Source organism: Rattus rattus, chromosome 6, assembly GCF_011064425.1.
Source record: "Rattus rattus isolate New Zealand chromosome 6, Rrattus_CSIRO_v1, whole genome shotgun sequence".
Lineage (NCBI taxonomy): Eukaryota > Metazoa > Chordata > Mammalia > Rodentia > Muridae > Rattus > Rattus rattus.
Window position 1 is genome coordinate 86594259 of NC_046159.1, and position 16949 is coordinate 86611207.

General features: G+C 47.0%; 1 protein-coding gene across 1 annotated transcript in view; it reads right to left on the bottom strand.

Annotated features, from left to right (window-relative positions):
* Positions 1–16949, bottom strand: part of Wipf3 (WAS/WASL interacting protein family member 3) — a 50326-nt gene that overhangs the window by 16573 nt on the left and 16804 nt on the right. Inside the window, exons 2-4 of the mRNA XM_032906463.1 lie at positions 5153–5285; positions 3320–3454; positions 1462–2259 (exon numbers count right to left, since the gene is read on the bottom strand). Coding sequence (XP_032762354.1) covers positions 1462–2259; positions 3320–3454; positions 5153–5285 — 1066 coding nt within the window. The remainder of the gene's footprint in view (positions 1–1461; positions 2260–3319; positions 3455–5152; positions 5286–16949) is intronic.

Sequence of the window (16949 nt, forward strand, 5' to 3'; positions counted from 1 at the left end):
TCACACAAACCACCTTCCTTACACCTTCTGGGCTCTCTCTTTCCTCTATGGTGTTTTGCTGGCTGATTCCTGCAGTGTCTCTAACCCGCACCCAGAAAACATCGCCTAGGCAGATCCTGTCGGTGGATCACAAACAACATCTTCTTTCACCCCATGTTGGACTGAAGCAAGAGTACCCTCATTTTGTAGACATCCAAAGACGTAAAGACAAAGGCCACATAAGCACCTGCTGTTAGGGGCTTGGAGTCTGGAAGGAGGAGCAGAGTGCCAGGTGAAATGTGTGCTTGTCCATACTAGCCAGCCTCTGCCCTACCCTCGGGACTTCCAAACCTGCCTCCTTCCCCCTCCCTAGGTATTAGAGGGAGACACTAGGAATATGCTGGCCCCTGACAAGTCTGCTGCACGAAGTGAGGGAATTCAGGTACCTACAGATCCCAAGATACCTTCAAGGTACCAAGAAAGTGCACACGTGCCTGTATATTTGTATGTAGTGTGTGGACGTGTGTGGTGGCCATGTGATATATGTATATGTGTCTAACAGTTTGTGTGTACATGTGTATGTAGTGTGCATATGTATATATTTGTTATGTGGAGTGTGTACATGTATATGGATGTGGTGGGTATTGTGTGCGTGTGTATGATGGATGGACTTGAATATGCATGCACGTATGTATATGTGGTATAAGTAGTATGTGCGTGAAGATGGACTGGTATGTGTGAGTGACATGTGTATCAGTGTACTTGTGTGAACAGATGTGTGCAGATGTGTGCTCATCAGCCTGGGCATGTGCTGAGTGTTTCTGCATGTATGCATGCATGCACAGGAGCATTTCTGCATGTATGCATGCATGCACAGGAGCATGGCTGTACTGGTTTCTGCTGCATGTAGCTCTTGCATGCTCTCTCCTGTCTACTGTGTGCTTCATTCACAATCCTCTGTGAGGGAATTATTCTCATTTTGGCTCAGTACACAAGCCTGTCTTCTTGAGTTGGCTGGAGAATCTGCAGAATGCAGACTGTGTTCCAGTGGGATGAGCTTCAAGTCGGAAGCAACTAAACCAGAGACCTAGTTCTGGAAACTGGCTGTACCTAACCCAGGGAGGAGGTCCGGAGCCAGACTCAATGAACACCACATCGGTAGCCCTCACCATTGCTAGATCCAGACCAGCGTCAAGCATCCTACATACTGTGAGAGCGAACCGTCTGCCTGTCACCCTATGTGACAGACAGGATGGCACAGAGAGGCTAAGTGACATGCAGCTAGCAATGGCAAATGATCAAGATGAGACTCTCTGGTACTGTCTGTGGGATCTAAGATTAGGTTTACCAGCCTCCCTCAATGGTGCCTTCCTCTGAAACAAACAGTGAAGTCCCACAAAAGGGCCAGGTTTTAGTGGAAACTGGCTTTGAACCTTGCCATGGTGTGCACGTGACTCAGAGGAGCCTCAGAAGCTGCTTTACCTGGGCCTCGACGCTTCTTCTGCAGGATGATCTGAGGGCCGGGAGCACCTGGAGGTGTGGGCAAGGCTTTCTGCGTCTGGAAGCTGGGGGACTTGGGGGGCAGCGGGGGAGGAGTCTCGCTGCCGCTGTTGCTGGAGCCTGGCAAAGGGGGCGGGGGAGGGGGCGGGGGCGGGGGCGGGGCCACAGCGGCCCTTGGAGAGCAAGAGGCATAGGTGGGGAGCGGTGGTGGTGGAGGTGGTGGTGGTGGCGGCGGCGGTGGAGGAGGAGCTAGAGGCTCTCTCACCTCCTGGGCAGGGCTGCTGGGCTCTGAGTGGAGCGCCGGGTACCCATAGGGTGGCAGGAGAGGAAGCGGAGGTGGTATGGGTGGCAGGTGCAGCGGGGCTAGTTGGGGCCTCACTGCCTTCTCACTGAGTGCTGAGGCTGGGGGCAGAGGGGGCGGAGTCGGGGGAGGGGGCGGAAGGGGAGGTACGCAGGGTATAGGGGCTGGCACCGCAGACGGATTCCCCTTGGTTGGAGGGACAGGTGGGGACACCGATGGGGCTTTGATGGGGGAGGCTGCGGGGAGGGGCGGAGGTGGAGGTGGAGGTGGAGGTGGAGGTGGAGGCGGGGGTGGGGGTGTAGTGGGAGGCGGTGGGGCAGGTATACTGGGGCGAGGAGGGACTGGCCTGGCAGAGCTGTGTGTCTCTGAGGCATTGCCTAGCCTGGGGGATGCAGGAGCGGGAAGGGGGCCGCTGATGGCTTTGGTGGGGAGCCGGGGAGAAGGCGCTCGGGAGCCAGGGCCCTGTCCGGTCTTGCCACCTGGAAGTGAAACACATTTTAGGATAGACCAGCAGTGTGAGAAGGAGAAAGTCCAGGTGACTGGGTAGTACACAGAACTCCCAAGCCTGATGTCCCTGCAGCTGAGTAGTGGACTGTGCAGGCCCATTGTGAGGCTGCAGACACGTGCAGCAGCCACAAGGTCCCTCTCAGCTGGATCTGCCCTCCTCCGAGGCAGTAACAAAACACCCCTTTCTACCGCTTACAGCAGCAGTGTGTTTTGCCAATTTTTAATACAACGATTAAAAAAAAACACTGAGTGCTCACTGAAGCATAAATCAGTGCTATGGCCTGCTGATGGTCTCAGTGACCAGATCAGACCCTCCTGGGTCATTTTTGTGTGATCTGTCAAGAGGTGAAGTTCACTCCCTGTCTCGGCTGGGCTTGTCTCTTGCTGTGACTGACCTAGAGGAAGGAGCAGGAAGTAACACTTGGTAGACTTCTAAGTTAGCTCCTGACAAGCTTCCAGAATCATCTTTAGGAACTCTGCAAGTCTTACTTCTCTCTTGATACCCAACAGGGTGACAAGCCTGAGGTGGCCTGCTGCAGATTTGCAGATCATGTGGCTTTGAGGACTGGGGAGTAAGCCAACTCTCCAATTTACAGCTATCTGCAGATGCTAAGGAGCTTAGGTAAGACCACCCTAGATGGCTAACAGACAGGATTACAGTAAGAGGTTGTTTAAAGCTCCTACATTCTTACACTTGGCTACACAGCAGTCTAACTGGTATGGTGACGGAGATTCCTTACCACTCAACACAAGCTGGTGGATGGATCCACGGCATTGTCACGTCTGTTATGAACGGCACTCTGTCTATCATGACACCTTTGCTAAACAAGTCACTCTTCAATTACGATGGTGCAATTTAAATAGACGAGATTTAAAAAGATTCCGAGAGAACAAGTCTGGGGGTTGGAGTTTCCAGGATTAAAGTTCTCAAATGCACATCTTCTTGCCATATAACTACTCATAAACCATATATCCCACATGTTGGGGGCATGAAGAAAGACCACCAGGCCAGCAGGTTGGAGCCGTCCTTACCTGCCACATCCCGCTGGCCTGCTGGTCTCAACACAGGAAAGCCACCAGCAAAGAGATCTCCCAGGGCAGGGGGCGTGCTTCCTCCACGGGCATTGCTGCCAGCAGCTCCTCCCTCTTTGCTGGTTCCTTTTGGACCTGGAGAGAAGAGGAGGAAGGAGTAGGAAGTGCCAGCAGGTCTCTCCCACTCTAGCCCAGTGCCACCATTTTCACTGTGTGTGTTCTCAGGCCCATGCCTCTCTGTCCAGTCTAGTCCCATCAAAGTGAGGACCATCTGTGGCTCAAATTAGAAAACTCAACTTGATGTAGAAAGATCTAGACTCCCCCCTCAACCCACAGAATCCAAGCTTAACTCACTCAGACATTTTAACTTCCGATTTTTTTATTTATGGATCAGAATGCCCAGGCATGTGGCATCAGTAACCCTGCCTTCCATATACGGTGGTTACCAACCATAGACACTCAGAAGACACTCAGTGTAGACAAGAATTCCTGGTTTGAATGAGGTCTCAGGTGTCTGAACACTTGGTCCCCAGGTGATGGCACTGTTTGGAGAGGTTTAGGAGGGGCGTGGCTTTGTTGGAGGAAGCATGTCAGTGGAGGTGGGCTTTGAGAGTTTAAGAATCTGCCCGGTGCTTTTTCACTGTGATGGAGGATCTCAACACCCAGCTTCCAGCTCCATCTGCCTTGTCTCTACTCTGCCAGCCTGGCCTCTCATCTCTCTGGAACTGTAAGCCCAAGTAAACCTTTTATTCTATAACTTGTCTTGGTCATGGTGTTTTATAATAGCAATAGAGAAGTAACTAAGACACAAACTAAGGCTAACACATGGTGCCCACTGTTGGATGAATGATCAGACTGCTCTGAATATTATATACAGTACTTCTTGATGTGATTTGGCAGTAGGTATGACAATATTATGCATTAGTCTGCTAACTGAGCCTAACCAATTGGATAATGAGTCCAATCAGAAGTGGATCCTTATATAATCACTGTTGATATATTTTTTAAATGTGTCTCTTTGGGACTAGAGAGTTGGCTCAGCTGTTAAGAACATATACTGCTCTTCCAGAAGACCTGAATTCAGTTCTCAGGACCTACATTGAGCAACACCAGTCTCAGAGGATCTGGTGCCTCTGGCCTCTCCAGGCACCTGTACTCACGGGTACACACACACACACACACACACACACACACGGGTATGCACATGTTGCACACATATGCACACACACATACCTACATATAATTACAAAGATTAAAAATAACTCTTTAAAATGTGTGTGTTTGTGCCCTAAATGTGAAGTTATAGGTTATTAAGGTACAATACTAGTTATTGGATTATTTTTGAGAACTGTCATCATTTTGAAATATATGAAATCATAATAATACCTTGCATTACAAAACGTTCCTGGATATAATATGTTAGCATTTTGAAATCTTGACCAAATAAAAAAAGAGGTTTTTTTTATTTGCATAATTTTCCTATTGCATTCACATTGCAGTAGTTTTGTGAATGTATCTGATGACACTCAGTGGCACAGTTGAAATGGGGAAATTTGTTAGGTGTATTGTATATTTTATCACAATTTTAAAATGATACTTATGAAGGGGGTTTGTTATTTCTTCATCATTGAAAAGTAATGAAAGATACTGCAGATGCTACCACCTGTGACCTTTCAGAAAAGAAGGTCTGAATCTCTCACATGGTAGCCTGAGGTGGTTTGAGAGTCCATGGGTCACAGATGCAGACCAGCTAGTGTTGCATCTGACCATGCTCTATTCATCCCCATCCTGGGCTCCCCTCACCCCCAAGGCTCCACTGAGCTGCTCACTTACTCTCAATTTGTGGGGCACTGCGGTCATTGATCTGGGTGACTTTTCGCAGGCGTGTTCCTTGCTGGATATCAGCCAACAGTGCACTCCGACCTTTCAGATCTGACTTCTTTAAGCTGGGAGCGTCTGTGCTGATCTGCAAGGGAATTGGGATTTAACTGTTACAAAACAAAAACAAAAACAAAAACGAACAAACAAACAAACAAACAAACAAAACCCCATAGCATTTGCAGAGAAATAAAATGCCCCATCAGCTGCACCTTTCTCCTATGGGAGTTCTGCTTTTCCTGCCCCATTTCCAAGGACAAGAACACTATACCATTATCTATAATCTCAGGTCATGCCCACACTTCTCTCGCTGGGACATCAAATGGACTCTGTATTAGATGGTCTATACAGGTGCCCGTCTTGAGCATAAAGTCCTGGTGGTCTCAAGGAGCACCAAATCAGATCCCTTTCACACACCTGGGCTTCCATTTCTGCATCCCTGACGGCTCTCAGATTCTGAGCAGACCTATTGTAGGCCACTGTGCTTTTTTGCTGCAGCAGATTCAGGCTCTGCGAGTTGGCTTTATGGGAGGTATAATGACCTTTATATGGAGCCCAGTGGAGAACTAGGAAGTGCAAGAGAAATGGGGTTCTCAAAGGTCAGAGAATTAGGAAGATGGGGGGGTGGTCAGGGGTCACAATGCATTTTAGTGACTATATACTTTTTTTACTGGGTGAGTGAATGATTAGTGAATGAGTGAATGATTGGATTGGATGCAATGCTGTAAGACACCGTGTGAATTCTCCTGAGCAGACACATGTGCCAGGGACACAGGCACACCCTGCAAGGAGCTAATTCCTCTGTATCACAGCACGTGGCTGAGTATCCACTGACAGTCACAGAGAGGACCTCAGAATGTCCAGAAAGGACCATGGGGACCAGGGAAATCAGGCTTCTGGGAAGATGTGAAGCCTTACACAGTTCCTGATGGGTCAGTGGACTTTGAAAATCCTTGCTCTAGTCAGAAAAGTGGGGTGATGGAACATTACAAACTCTCTCACACATTCTAAGAGACTCGAGCTTTTGCAGACCCACAGCTGAGTTAATCATACACCCTGAGGTCACTACTATTGCTGTGCGCTCGGCCTGTCTTTTTAACGCACCTTTAAGAGAGCAACAAACAAGCAACCTCACCGGCCTTGGGTTTCCCACGTGATAATTTTTTTTAAAGATTTGTTTATTTTATTTATGTAAGTATACACTGTAGCTGTCTTCAGACACACCAGAAGAGGGCATTGGATCTCATTAGAGATGGTTGTGAGCCACCATGTGGCTGCTGGGAATTGAACTCAGGCCCTCTGGAAGAGCAGTCAGCGCTCCTAACCACTGAGCCATCCCTCCAGCCCGCCCGCCCCTATGTGATGAACTTTGACGGCCTAAGCTGAGGCATAGCTTTAATCTTGTTATGTAGTCTCCCGTACTCCTGACCACGAGTAAGTCATGCATGCATGTATGTTACCAAATGGCAAGTAGCTTTAAAGTCATACAATAAACGTCTGTCACTAGCAATGGGAGCAACATATGGGCATTTCTGTTTGTTAGCTGGGTCAATAAGAGTAAATAAAGCTTCATCCTTGTAACACTTGCTAAAGATTTCTGCATTTCTCCCTTTCCTTCTTCACACGAGACTTTTGTGCTGTTCAATAAATACAGAACGAAAGCCCTTTGGTTAATTAAGGACATACACACAAACATACATGAAGACAGACAGACAGATGGACACACACACACACACACACACACCCACACACACACACACACACACACAGATTTACAAGACAGTATTCAGGCAGGCACAGATACAGCCTCATACCCACAGACAGATTAGAGACAGGAGAGAGACTATGGCTTGCTCTTGGTTAAATTACTCCAAGATTTCTTTTCTTACTTCAACACTGACACATATTATGATTCTGGGTTTATAACTAATGGATCTAATCCAATGCAGAAAAGAAGATTAGATTGCCTGAGAGAAACTCCCGGGCTGCACAGCACCAGAGACACTGTGTTCTGGGCTAAACGCAAGGAGTCCACATTTCCATTGGTGGCTCTGGCTTGACTGAGACCCGAAGGCATAAACTCTAAAGCCTGATTTGTGTTGCCTGGAAACACATTTTGTGAGCCTTTAGGAGAGGCTTCTGGGTGATGGTCAGTAACATAGTATGGACTGGGGGCTCCGGTCCTAAATCATCCAGTTCATTTAGACATAGCTCAAATGCTTTTATGACACATGTACAACAGGGTTATTTCTTACGCAACAAGCTTTTCAAATATTCTGTAGAAGCCTTTAAAATCGAAGTCATTAAAAACCGAATGAGTAAAAGCGTCAGGAGCCTAGGCAAGAGGGGTTCAGCTGTTCTTGTAATGTTGGCCTTACAATCTCAGGTGCACATTACGGCTAGGGATGAGGGCAAGGAGTGCTCTGTAGTCCTCTGAGTGCAGGACAAACAGCAATGGAAATCCTGTTCAGATGTTGGTTTTGAGGAAGGGAGAGGTTGATAATGTTCTGTTTGAGAGGCCCTCTTGCTGGTGAGGAGTTCCTATCCCCCACCCCTCCTCTGAGAAGGATCATCTCACCCACTTCAGACTCAGGTTTTTAATATTTTGTGTGCATGGGTGTTTTGTCTGCATCTATGTTTATGAACCGTATGCTTGCCTGGTGCCCTCAGAAGTCAGAAGAGAGTGCTATATCCTTTGGAACTGGAGTTACAAAGGGTTGTGAACCACCATGTAGGTGCTAGGAATCAAACCAGGGTCTTTTGGAATATGAGGCAGTGTTCTTAACTGCTAAACCATCTCTCTCCAGCCCCTCGATTTCTTTATTGCCTGAAGACATCCCTACTCTCTGATTTTGCCCATTCCAGATGTTTCAGGTGAGGGCCATGAAGAATGAGATCATTATCATAATTTTTGCTACTTCTTTAGCACTTGCCTCAGTATGTGCCTGGTGATTTTTACATGACAGGTTGACAAATGAACACATTCTCCAGCACACGGGTGAACGAACATTCCTTGTCTCTTGACTCTCTCCTGCTCCTGGGTTTGCCCTGGCAATTTCCCACTAGAGGGCTCTCCTGCACCTGCCGTCCTAAGGCATCTGCCAATCTTCTCTCTGAGAGGCAGGCCTGGGAAGGATTGCTAACTTCTGCTAAAAAAAAAAAAAAAAAAGAAAGCCATATATATTTAGACTTAGTCTGTTTCAGACAAAAGGACACATCCATTCATTCATGTTGAAGATTGTATTACACACAAAGACAGTCATTTCTACTCAAGCTACAATATTTGTCAATCTTCCAACTGTAGTGGTTTTTTTTAATTTTAAAACTACAACCCTAAGAATCCTCGTTACCATGGTGACAGGATAATGAAGCAGCAAGAAAGAGTTCCTAAATATCCACTGAGTGTTTTCCTCTGTGCCAATCCTCGCCATTGGCAACTTTCCTAAAATCATAAGCCCTGAAACTCCGTCGTGACATCACTGGGAAGAGCACGCTGGCTTCTTCCTGATAACGGTGTGACTGAGAACAAGCATCTGTGTGCTTCCACACCAAGTCCTGCTTCACACAGTTGGCTACTGTAAGCCTCAAAAGAAGTTATCCAGGAACTGAAAAGGACAAGAAGTCACAGAAAAGACGGGGCACATGAGCCTTCCCTTTGGATAAAGGGGCTGAAAGCCAGAGGTAAGCCAATAAGCAGATTAGAAATACCGAAATCAAATGACAGCAACGCAGAGCCAGGGCCAGCAGTAGAGCTCTGATTTGGACACATTATAAAAGCCATTTGTGTCCCTTTGTTGTTCCAGTAAATGAAGCAGCAGAGCTGCAGGCTGCTGTCTGGGGAGGGGGTGACAGTCTAGATCAGAATGTTGACGTTTCCTCTGCTGCACCTCCTTGCTTCCCCTCTGCCATCTGGCCTCTGTGTAACACTGTCTTCTGTGAGAAAGGTTGAACCAATGTAGCTGGTTCTCTCTCGTCTCATCTGAAAAAGCTCCTTCTTAAGGAATATGAATTTATGTCTTCTTTTTAAAAAAGATTTATTTGTATGAGTACACTGTAGCTATCTTTAGACACACCAGAAGAGGGCATCAGCTTTCATTACAGAAGGTTGTGAGCCACCATGTGGTTGCTGGAATTTGAACTCAGGACCTCTGGAAGAGCAGTCAGTGCTCTTAACTGCTGAGCCATCTCTCTAGCTCCCAATTTATGTCTTTTTAATTTTATTTTATGTGCATGGGTATTTTATGTACATGCCAGCAAATCTGTAGACCAAATATGTGCCTAGTGCCTGAGGAGGCCGGAAGAGCGTGTCAGGTCCTCTGGAACTGGAGTTACGGAGGCTGTGAGTGGTTACATAGATCCTGGGAACTGAATCCGGATCCTCTGGAGGTGTCGTCAGTGCCCGAGAGGAGCTTCTTTCTGCAATGGATGGAGGTTTACTGAGGGACAACAGAGGTCTAAGGGTAGCGAGCCAGCATCATACATTTCTTCCAAGGCTCAGCAAATGTCTCACAGTGAATGGGGAAATCCTGAGGGCCAGAGCTCCCAGAGGCCCACTGTCAAACTGTCTTCCAGACATGATGGGACACTGCACTCATGAGCAATCTACGGCTGTACGGCTGTGGATGCTACACAAGGCCTTTTCAAGATCAGTCTGTTAATGTCCTGGCATGCATGGTGTGTGTGTGTGTGTGTGTGTGTGTGTGTGTGTGTGTGTGTTTGCATCTGTGCACAGCCCCATTTCTAGTTGAGAAGCTACAGGTGGTCCATGGCTACCAGAAGAAGTTAGATTTCTCAGAAGTGGGGGTAGGTCCAAGCTATAAAGGATAGCTCTACACCCATTTACATTTGGGTTACACTAATTGGACTCAACAGGTTATCTATCTATCTATCTATCTATCTATCTATCTATCTATCTATCTATCTACCTATCATCTATCTACCTATCATCTATCTATCCATCCACCTATCATCTATCTATCCGTCTACCTATCGTCTATCTATCCACCTATCATCTATCTGTCTGTCCATCTATCTATCTATCCATCCATCCACCTATCATGTATCCATCTACCTATCATCCATCTATCCATCCACCTATCATTTGTCTGTCTGTCTATCCATCCATCCATCCACCTATCATCTGTCTGTCTGTCTGTCTATCTATCTATCCATCCATCCATCTACCTATCATCTGTCTGTCTATCTATCTATCCATTCATCCATCCATCCATCCATCCATCCATCCACCCATCCATCCATCCACCTATCATCTATAGAGTATGGAAGGACATAATAGAATAAAGGAAGATGGGATAGGACAAGCTAGAGAAAATCTTAGGAGGAGAGTGAAGGATGAATTTCATAAAAATAATATGTATTCATGCATGAAGGTAAAAAAAGGGCCAGTGGTTGACCCAAACCAAGCCAGGTACTTCTTCCAAAGATGATCTAAACCCAGTCCCTCTATGTGTTGGTTTTTGAAGCTAGCATATGAAGTAATAGTTTTAATTCTGACATGTCCGTACACATTTTCTTCTTATTCACCCCGTCCCGTATTTCTCCTCCCACCCTCCTGTCTCTCGCTGGTTCCACCACACCCCACAGCCACCTTTCTGCTTTCAGGTCACATGCATTTTATTCACTTATTTTTTCCCCTCTTCCCCTCCCCTTAAAGTTTCTACCTCCTTCTGATGAAGCCCTTTGTAGTTTTTTGACTCACCCTCACATGCAGACGCATATTTAAGTCTAGGTTCTGCATCTGAAAAAATCGTGCGGTATTGGTGTTTCTGCATCTGACCCTCCCCCCATGCTTCCCCCTTAGCACGATTCCAGTTCCACTCGACTTCCTGCAGATGTCAGATGTATTCTTTTCTTTGTGGCTGTTAAACTGAACAGAAGTGCACAGGTTCCCTGGCATGTGGGGCCTGCACAGTACCCGAGCCCTAGGCTACCCCAGCATCCTCAGACTTGTGGGCAGACAGGTCTCAGCAGCATTGGTAGCTCATTGCCAAGGCTGGATCACAAGAATGGCTAGAATAGCCTCCCACCTGCTGCTGTGCTTTTTGTGTAGAGGAACACAGGGAACTTTGAATCCAGGAGAGAGACTGAAATATCCTGTGGAGGAGGGGTGGGGACCCACTCTCCCCCAGCAGGCCTGACACAATGTTCTCTGTGCTCCAAATGGTACCTAAGTCATGCTGTTCAAGAACGAGGTGTTTTTCACCATGCACAGTCTTATGTTTCATTTTTAGAATTCCAAATTGCAATGCAAATTCAGGAGTATAATCAATGGCCTGTCTAACCTCTGTCAAAGCCGGATTTCCATACCAAGGCTGCACGAGCACATGCGCAGAAGCGTATTCGCGCGCTTCCGGCTTGGAGACAAAGGATGTGCGGCCCCTCCGCTGGTGCTGTAGGACGCGGGTGAAGCCGGGTCTATTTGTTACCCCATAAAAGGTTATCTCATGCAATGGTGCAACTCTGATGTTTAGATGGGGGCACTCTCGGCTTCTTACCCTGCCCCATTCCTTCACAAACTCCTGCATTGTCCTCTTGGGGCTGTGTCATAAAGCAGCGCTCATGCCCTCCTCCACAGAGCAGCTAGCTTGACCTTTTCAAGGGACATGTTGTTTACCATGCCACTTTCCTCCGTAAAATTCCTTTCTGTCTCTGATCTGTTCTTCTGGATCCAGCGCAAAATTCCCTGTAGCACAAGGCCCTCAGGGACCAGCCTAGACTTTCCATTTCACCCCAGAGCTTACCTCCGGACACTGACTTGAGCTTTTGCTTTGATCTTTTTATACTTGCGTTCTGGCACTCTTCCAAGGAGTCTCTGGATCCTGGAAGGCTCTGTGTTCCTAGAATAGCATTCCCACCTTCAACAGAGCTCCTGCCACCCAGACTGTCGGTCCACCCATACTTGCAATGGCCTCCCGTCTCATACAGAATAAAACATTAATGCCCCTGCCTGAGCTCCCACATTCACCCATAAGCAGCAGCAACAGTAGCATTCCAAGACAAGGTCAAAAAAGCACATTAGTTTAGATATTACGTTAGTAACTGAGGGCTTTTCTCTTGAGTCTCAAGTCCTGGGAACTATTTATAGATTCATTCACCAGTGACAATGGCTGTATGTTTTGGTTGGGAATCCAAACTCTTTACACGTCTCATGTGCCTTTGAACTTGTGACTCTGGGGCAGATGGACTTCTGGTTCTCTATGTCTATACTTAAATCTCTCTCCACAGTCACTTACTGCTACTCATGTATCTCCCTACTTTTCCAGTTTCCTATTGAAGGGACTTACGTTTTCAAGACTTGTTAACAGAGAATACAGTTTTTCTGTTTGTTTCTTTACTTGTTTAGCTGTAGTCATTTTGAAATGACCTCTGAATATCCCAAAGCCCTGATCCTGACTCCGCAGACCCCAGCCTGCCTGTTCTCAGAAAGCACGGGAATGTGGGACCTCCAAAGTGAGCTCAAGCCTCTGACTCCCCACAGCATCCTCTCCCCGTCTTCTGTGGTGGGTTGACTGAGAATGGCCCTCCACAGCCGCATATCTTTGAATGCTCATCACCAAAGAATGGCACTATTTGAAAGAATTAGAAAAGTTAGGGGGTGTGGCCTTGGAGGGAATTTGAGGGGTGAGGGGTAGGGGTGGGGTGGGATGGAGGCTTCAAAAGCCAATGCCAGGCCCTGGTTCTCTCTGCTTCTTTGCCTCCAGACCAGGATGTAGCTCCTGGCTACTGCTCCATTGCCTGTCTGCATGCACACCACGTGCTCCCCACCATGGCGATAATGGACTGAGCCTCTGAAACTGCAAGCCAGCTCCGATTAAATGCTCGATTGCATAAGAGTTGCCAGGGTCATGTTGTCTCTTCACAGCAGTAGAACACTGACATATCCCTACACTGTTGTTTTCTGGTTCGCTGTTGTTTTGGGGTGTGTGTGTGTGTGTGTGTGTGTGTGTGTGTGTGTGTGTTGTTTGTTATTTTTGCTGCCAGAAACTCAAACACAATTTGAAATCACTCTTTTTCAATGTGCCAACTTTCTTGGGATTTAGGAATAAAATTTAAATTTTGAGAAAATTTAGATCTGGAAGGATAATTTAATAACTATTAAGAGAACCAGACTTCCCTGGGCCGAGTGTCTAAAGCTAATGAACAAGGTGTGCTGTGAACAGCACCTGTACACCGGGCAGTGTTTCCTGTCTCCTCTAAGGATGCCAGTGCAAAACCAGCTCCTACCTCAAAGAGAACAGGAGTTTATTCTGGAGCCAAGCATGAGTGGCCATGGCTCTAGAACACAGACAAGGTCACCCCAAATGCCACAGTCCAAAGTGGCCACAGTTTCACAATGTTCTTATAACAGCAGAACTAAGAAAGCCGTAAGGTAAGGCATTCTAAGGTAAGGTATGGTGGGGGGAGGGGGCATTAGTGGGTTATAGCAGGGTGGGCAGTCTCAGCAGTCGGCTTCCGATACCTGTCTGATGGATGGCATTCTAGCTAAGCCTTTGAGTTGGTGGAAACTAGGGATCTGTTTGTGTAACCCTCCAAGGCATCTTACCTGATAGCCATACGGATGTTAGGTCAAACACAGAGGCAGAGAAATGGCCTGAAGGGACTAGAGGTGGCCAGAGATGCTTTCCAAGCCACAGCATTCTAGCTCTGCACAGTCACAGACACCTCAGCCACCTCCCATCCTCCCATCCCCCATCCGCCTGGTAGAATGTACAGACGTGCCTTTTTTTTTTTTTTTTTTTAAACCTGGGGGCTTCATGTTACAAATACTGCCAAAGAGAAGCATGGACCCATGAATACTTTGCAAATTCTATGATCTTCAACCCTAGCTCACCGTGAACTCCAGCATTTCTCCTAGCTCACCACTCCCGTATGTCTCCTTCTGGTAGGGGTGTTTCTTTCTCCACTCGTCCGAAACTGAAGCTCAAGACTATTTGTGGCTCCTTTCTCTTTCTTGTGATATAACAAAGACCTGGCTCCCTCTCTCTGTTCATGAATTCCTTATCTCTAGGACTCTGTGTCTCAACCCATTTCAGGGTTCTTTGAATGACTTGAATTGGCAATACAGAGATTGTGGACACAAAGCCCAGTTTTTGAGTGAGGCCCCGACATGAAACAGGCTCTACTTCCTAGAAGCACAGAACCTTCGGAGAGATAAGACAGGGAAGCCTGACTCCCTTAATACCAAGCCGTTCGGCCTTTTCATAATGACGTCACCCAAGAAATGCAAGACAGGCCTACAGTTGGGACAATTACCCTCTGACCTTCGACCAAGGGGTGGATGTTGCTCCCCAAGCAACGTGAGGGGGATGTAAGAGGTATCATAAGGAAAAGAGAAGGCCCAGGGAGGAGGGCAAAGCTTCAGAGAAGGTTGGGGCCACAGGAGCTAAGTCCTAGGGCTCTGCCAGTGCCAGAAAGACAGTCAAGGCTGAGCGCTGGCTCTGAGAGCTGCCCGGTGAGTGCATCCAATGCCTTGGTGTGGGAGGACTGTAAACACTGGACGGAAAGAGAGGTGTAACCCTATGCTGTGCAGGCCGCAGATGGCCAATACCCTGTGCTGTAAGTTACCTGCACCTGACACTCCCTTGTCAGGTAACCCTCAGCTCTTAAGTGCCAGCCTTGCTGGCCTTCCTCTTTCTAGCTCTCCTCTCATGCCTCCTTGCATGAGATGCAGTGTTTATATGGCTTCAGATTGGGAAACAAGAAGAGTTTTGAATATCACTCACATGCAGAGAGTCACAAGGAGGAAAAAAAATAAGCCATGGGAGGAGGAGGATAACAACATTTAAGTTCAAGATAATTCTGCAGTATTATGATAATGTAGATAGATTTAAACCCACCCCGACCCTAATCACTTTTTCTTTAAAAGAAGCTTCTAGATCTGGACCTGCACTGGGTCCTTGAGAAGCAATGACTCCGAGATTTGCTCCAAGAGAGACCAACATGCTTCTCCTCTACTCCAGAACCTTCGTGGGCCACGAGGTCTCTGCCCCATAAGTTCACTGGCATCCTTACCTCTCACCTGGGTCTCAGTCGCGTCTCGGGGACCCTGCCAATGGCGTATGGAGCCTTCCTTCATGAGGTGGCACCCAAAGCATCCTCTCTTGGCTTTCATTAGCCATCAACCTCCCCTCTTCCCAGCAAGCATTTCCTACATTCCCGTGCTTTTGTTTTGTTTGGTACCTACTGAGTCCCAACCTCCTCAATGGGACCCAGATCTGCTTTGCATTCGGATGATAACTTACTTGACTTCTTCAATTCTCCATTTTCTTACCTGCAAACTTGGGAAACGAATAACAACCACTACATTCCCCGTGGTGGGGTTTTAATCAAGCAATCATTTCCATTTTTTTAAAAGCATTTTAAAAACAGTGAGTGGCACTCATGAATACTCAGTAGATGTTGGCTATTAATATCTGCACTCTCTAATAGTTTCCAGCAGACTCCCACCTTTTCCTGTTTTAAAGCTTGTGATTCCCGGCATGAAGCCAGAGATCAAAAAGAAGGTCCCAGAAGACAGCTGTGGTAGCCTCTGGAACAACCAGTTCAAACTAGAAAAGAATGGGGCCATCCTGAGCGAGGGAGCATGTGAAAAGGCGAGTGGTGACCAGCAACAAAGAAAGAGTATGCCTGCTCTCTTCTCTGCTTCTGAAAAACCCAAAGAGAACCCCAGACTACGGGAAAAGGGGAAACCGTGTGAGACCGGCACTGACTTTGAGCAACTTAATAGAAGAAGGAAGGAGATCCAAGGTGAATTATATGTGACACAAACGCTGACCTCAAAATGAGAGAAATGCAATTATGCAATCCCAATCGGCTCCATAAGAATCAAGTTTATATCTCATAATCCTGAACTTCATGAATTTTCAAACTCTCGAGACAGTTTGAGTGTCAAAGCAGGAAACGCTCAAATATGACCACACATCAGAAGTTGGAATTTTTAATCCTTAACTCTGGAACACACACAGATACTACACACACCCACACATGCATGTGCGCGCGCGCGCGCGCACACACACACACACACACACACAATTAATGGCTGAGGTGCCTACTTAACATATCAAAGCAAATCTGGCCTCCAGGTTCTCCCAGCATCCCTCAGTAACCCCACCCATTACAGGGTCCTCCTGGCCAACATGAACCTCCCCTTTCCTAAACATCTCCAACCCAGGGATTGGGCTGGGCTTCCCTTTCCTCAGCTGCCTGTCCCTATATCTATTTGCTTACCTGGTCATTTTGTCTACCCTTTAGCATTTTGGTCTAGCTCTCCCACATCCCATCTCTCCTCCCCTCTTTCTCCTCACATGATCCACCTCAGGGCCATGTTCGCTCTGGGCTCTCCCAGATGTCCCTGCCTCTGGCTATCCTCTCCCTTTGATCTATAGTAAACCTTCTCCTCCACCACACCTTAGAGCAGTCATATCCTTTCCTTTTTTAATTTCTTTTTTCATCTATCTATCTATCTATCTATCTATCTATCTATCTATCTATCTGAGTGTATATACATATACACACATCTATGTGTGTGCATTGCCAATCAATCAAATCATATTAACACAGTGTAAAAAATGAAGAAATATCACATGATCAATCAATTGATTAAGAAAAGGCATCAAAGCAACGAAACAAACTTCAACGTCCTTTCATAATAAGAGCGCTCTTCAGACAGAATGGAAGGGAGCTTCATTCTCACCTGCCAACAATAAACCCAGTGGTGAAGGAGCTTCCTGCT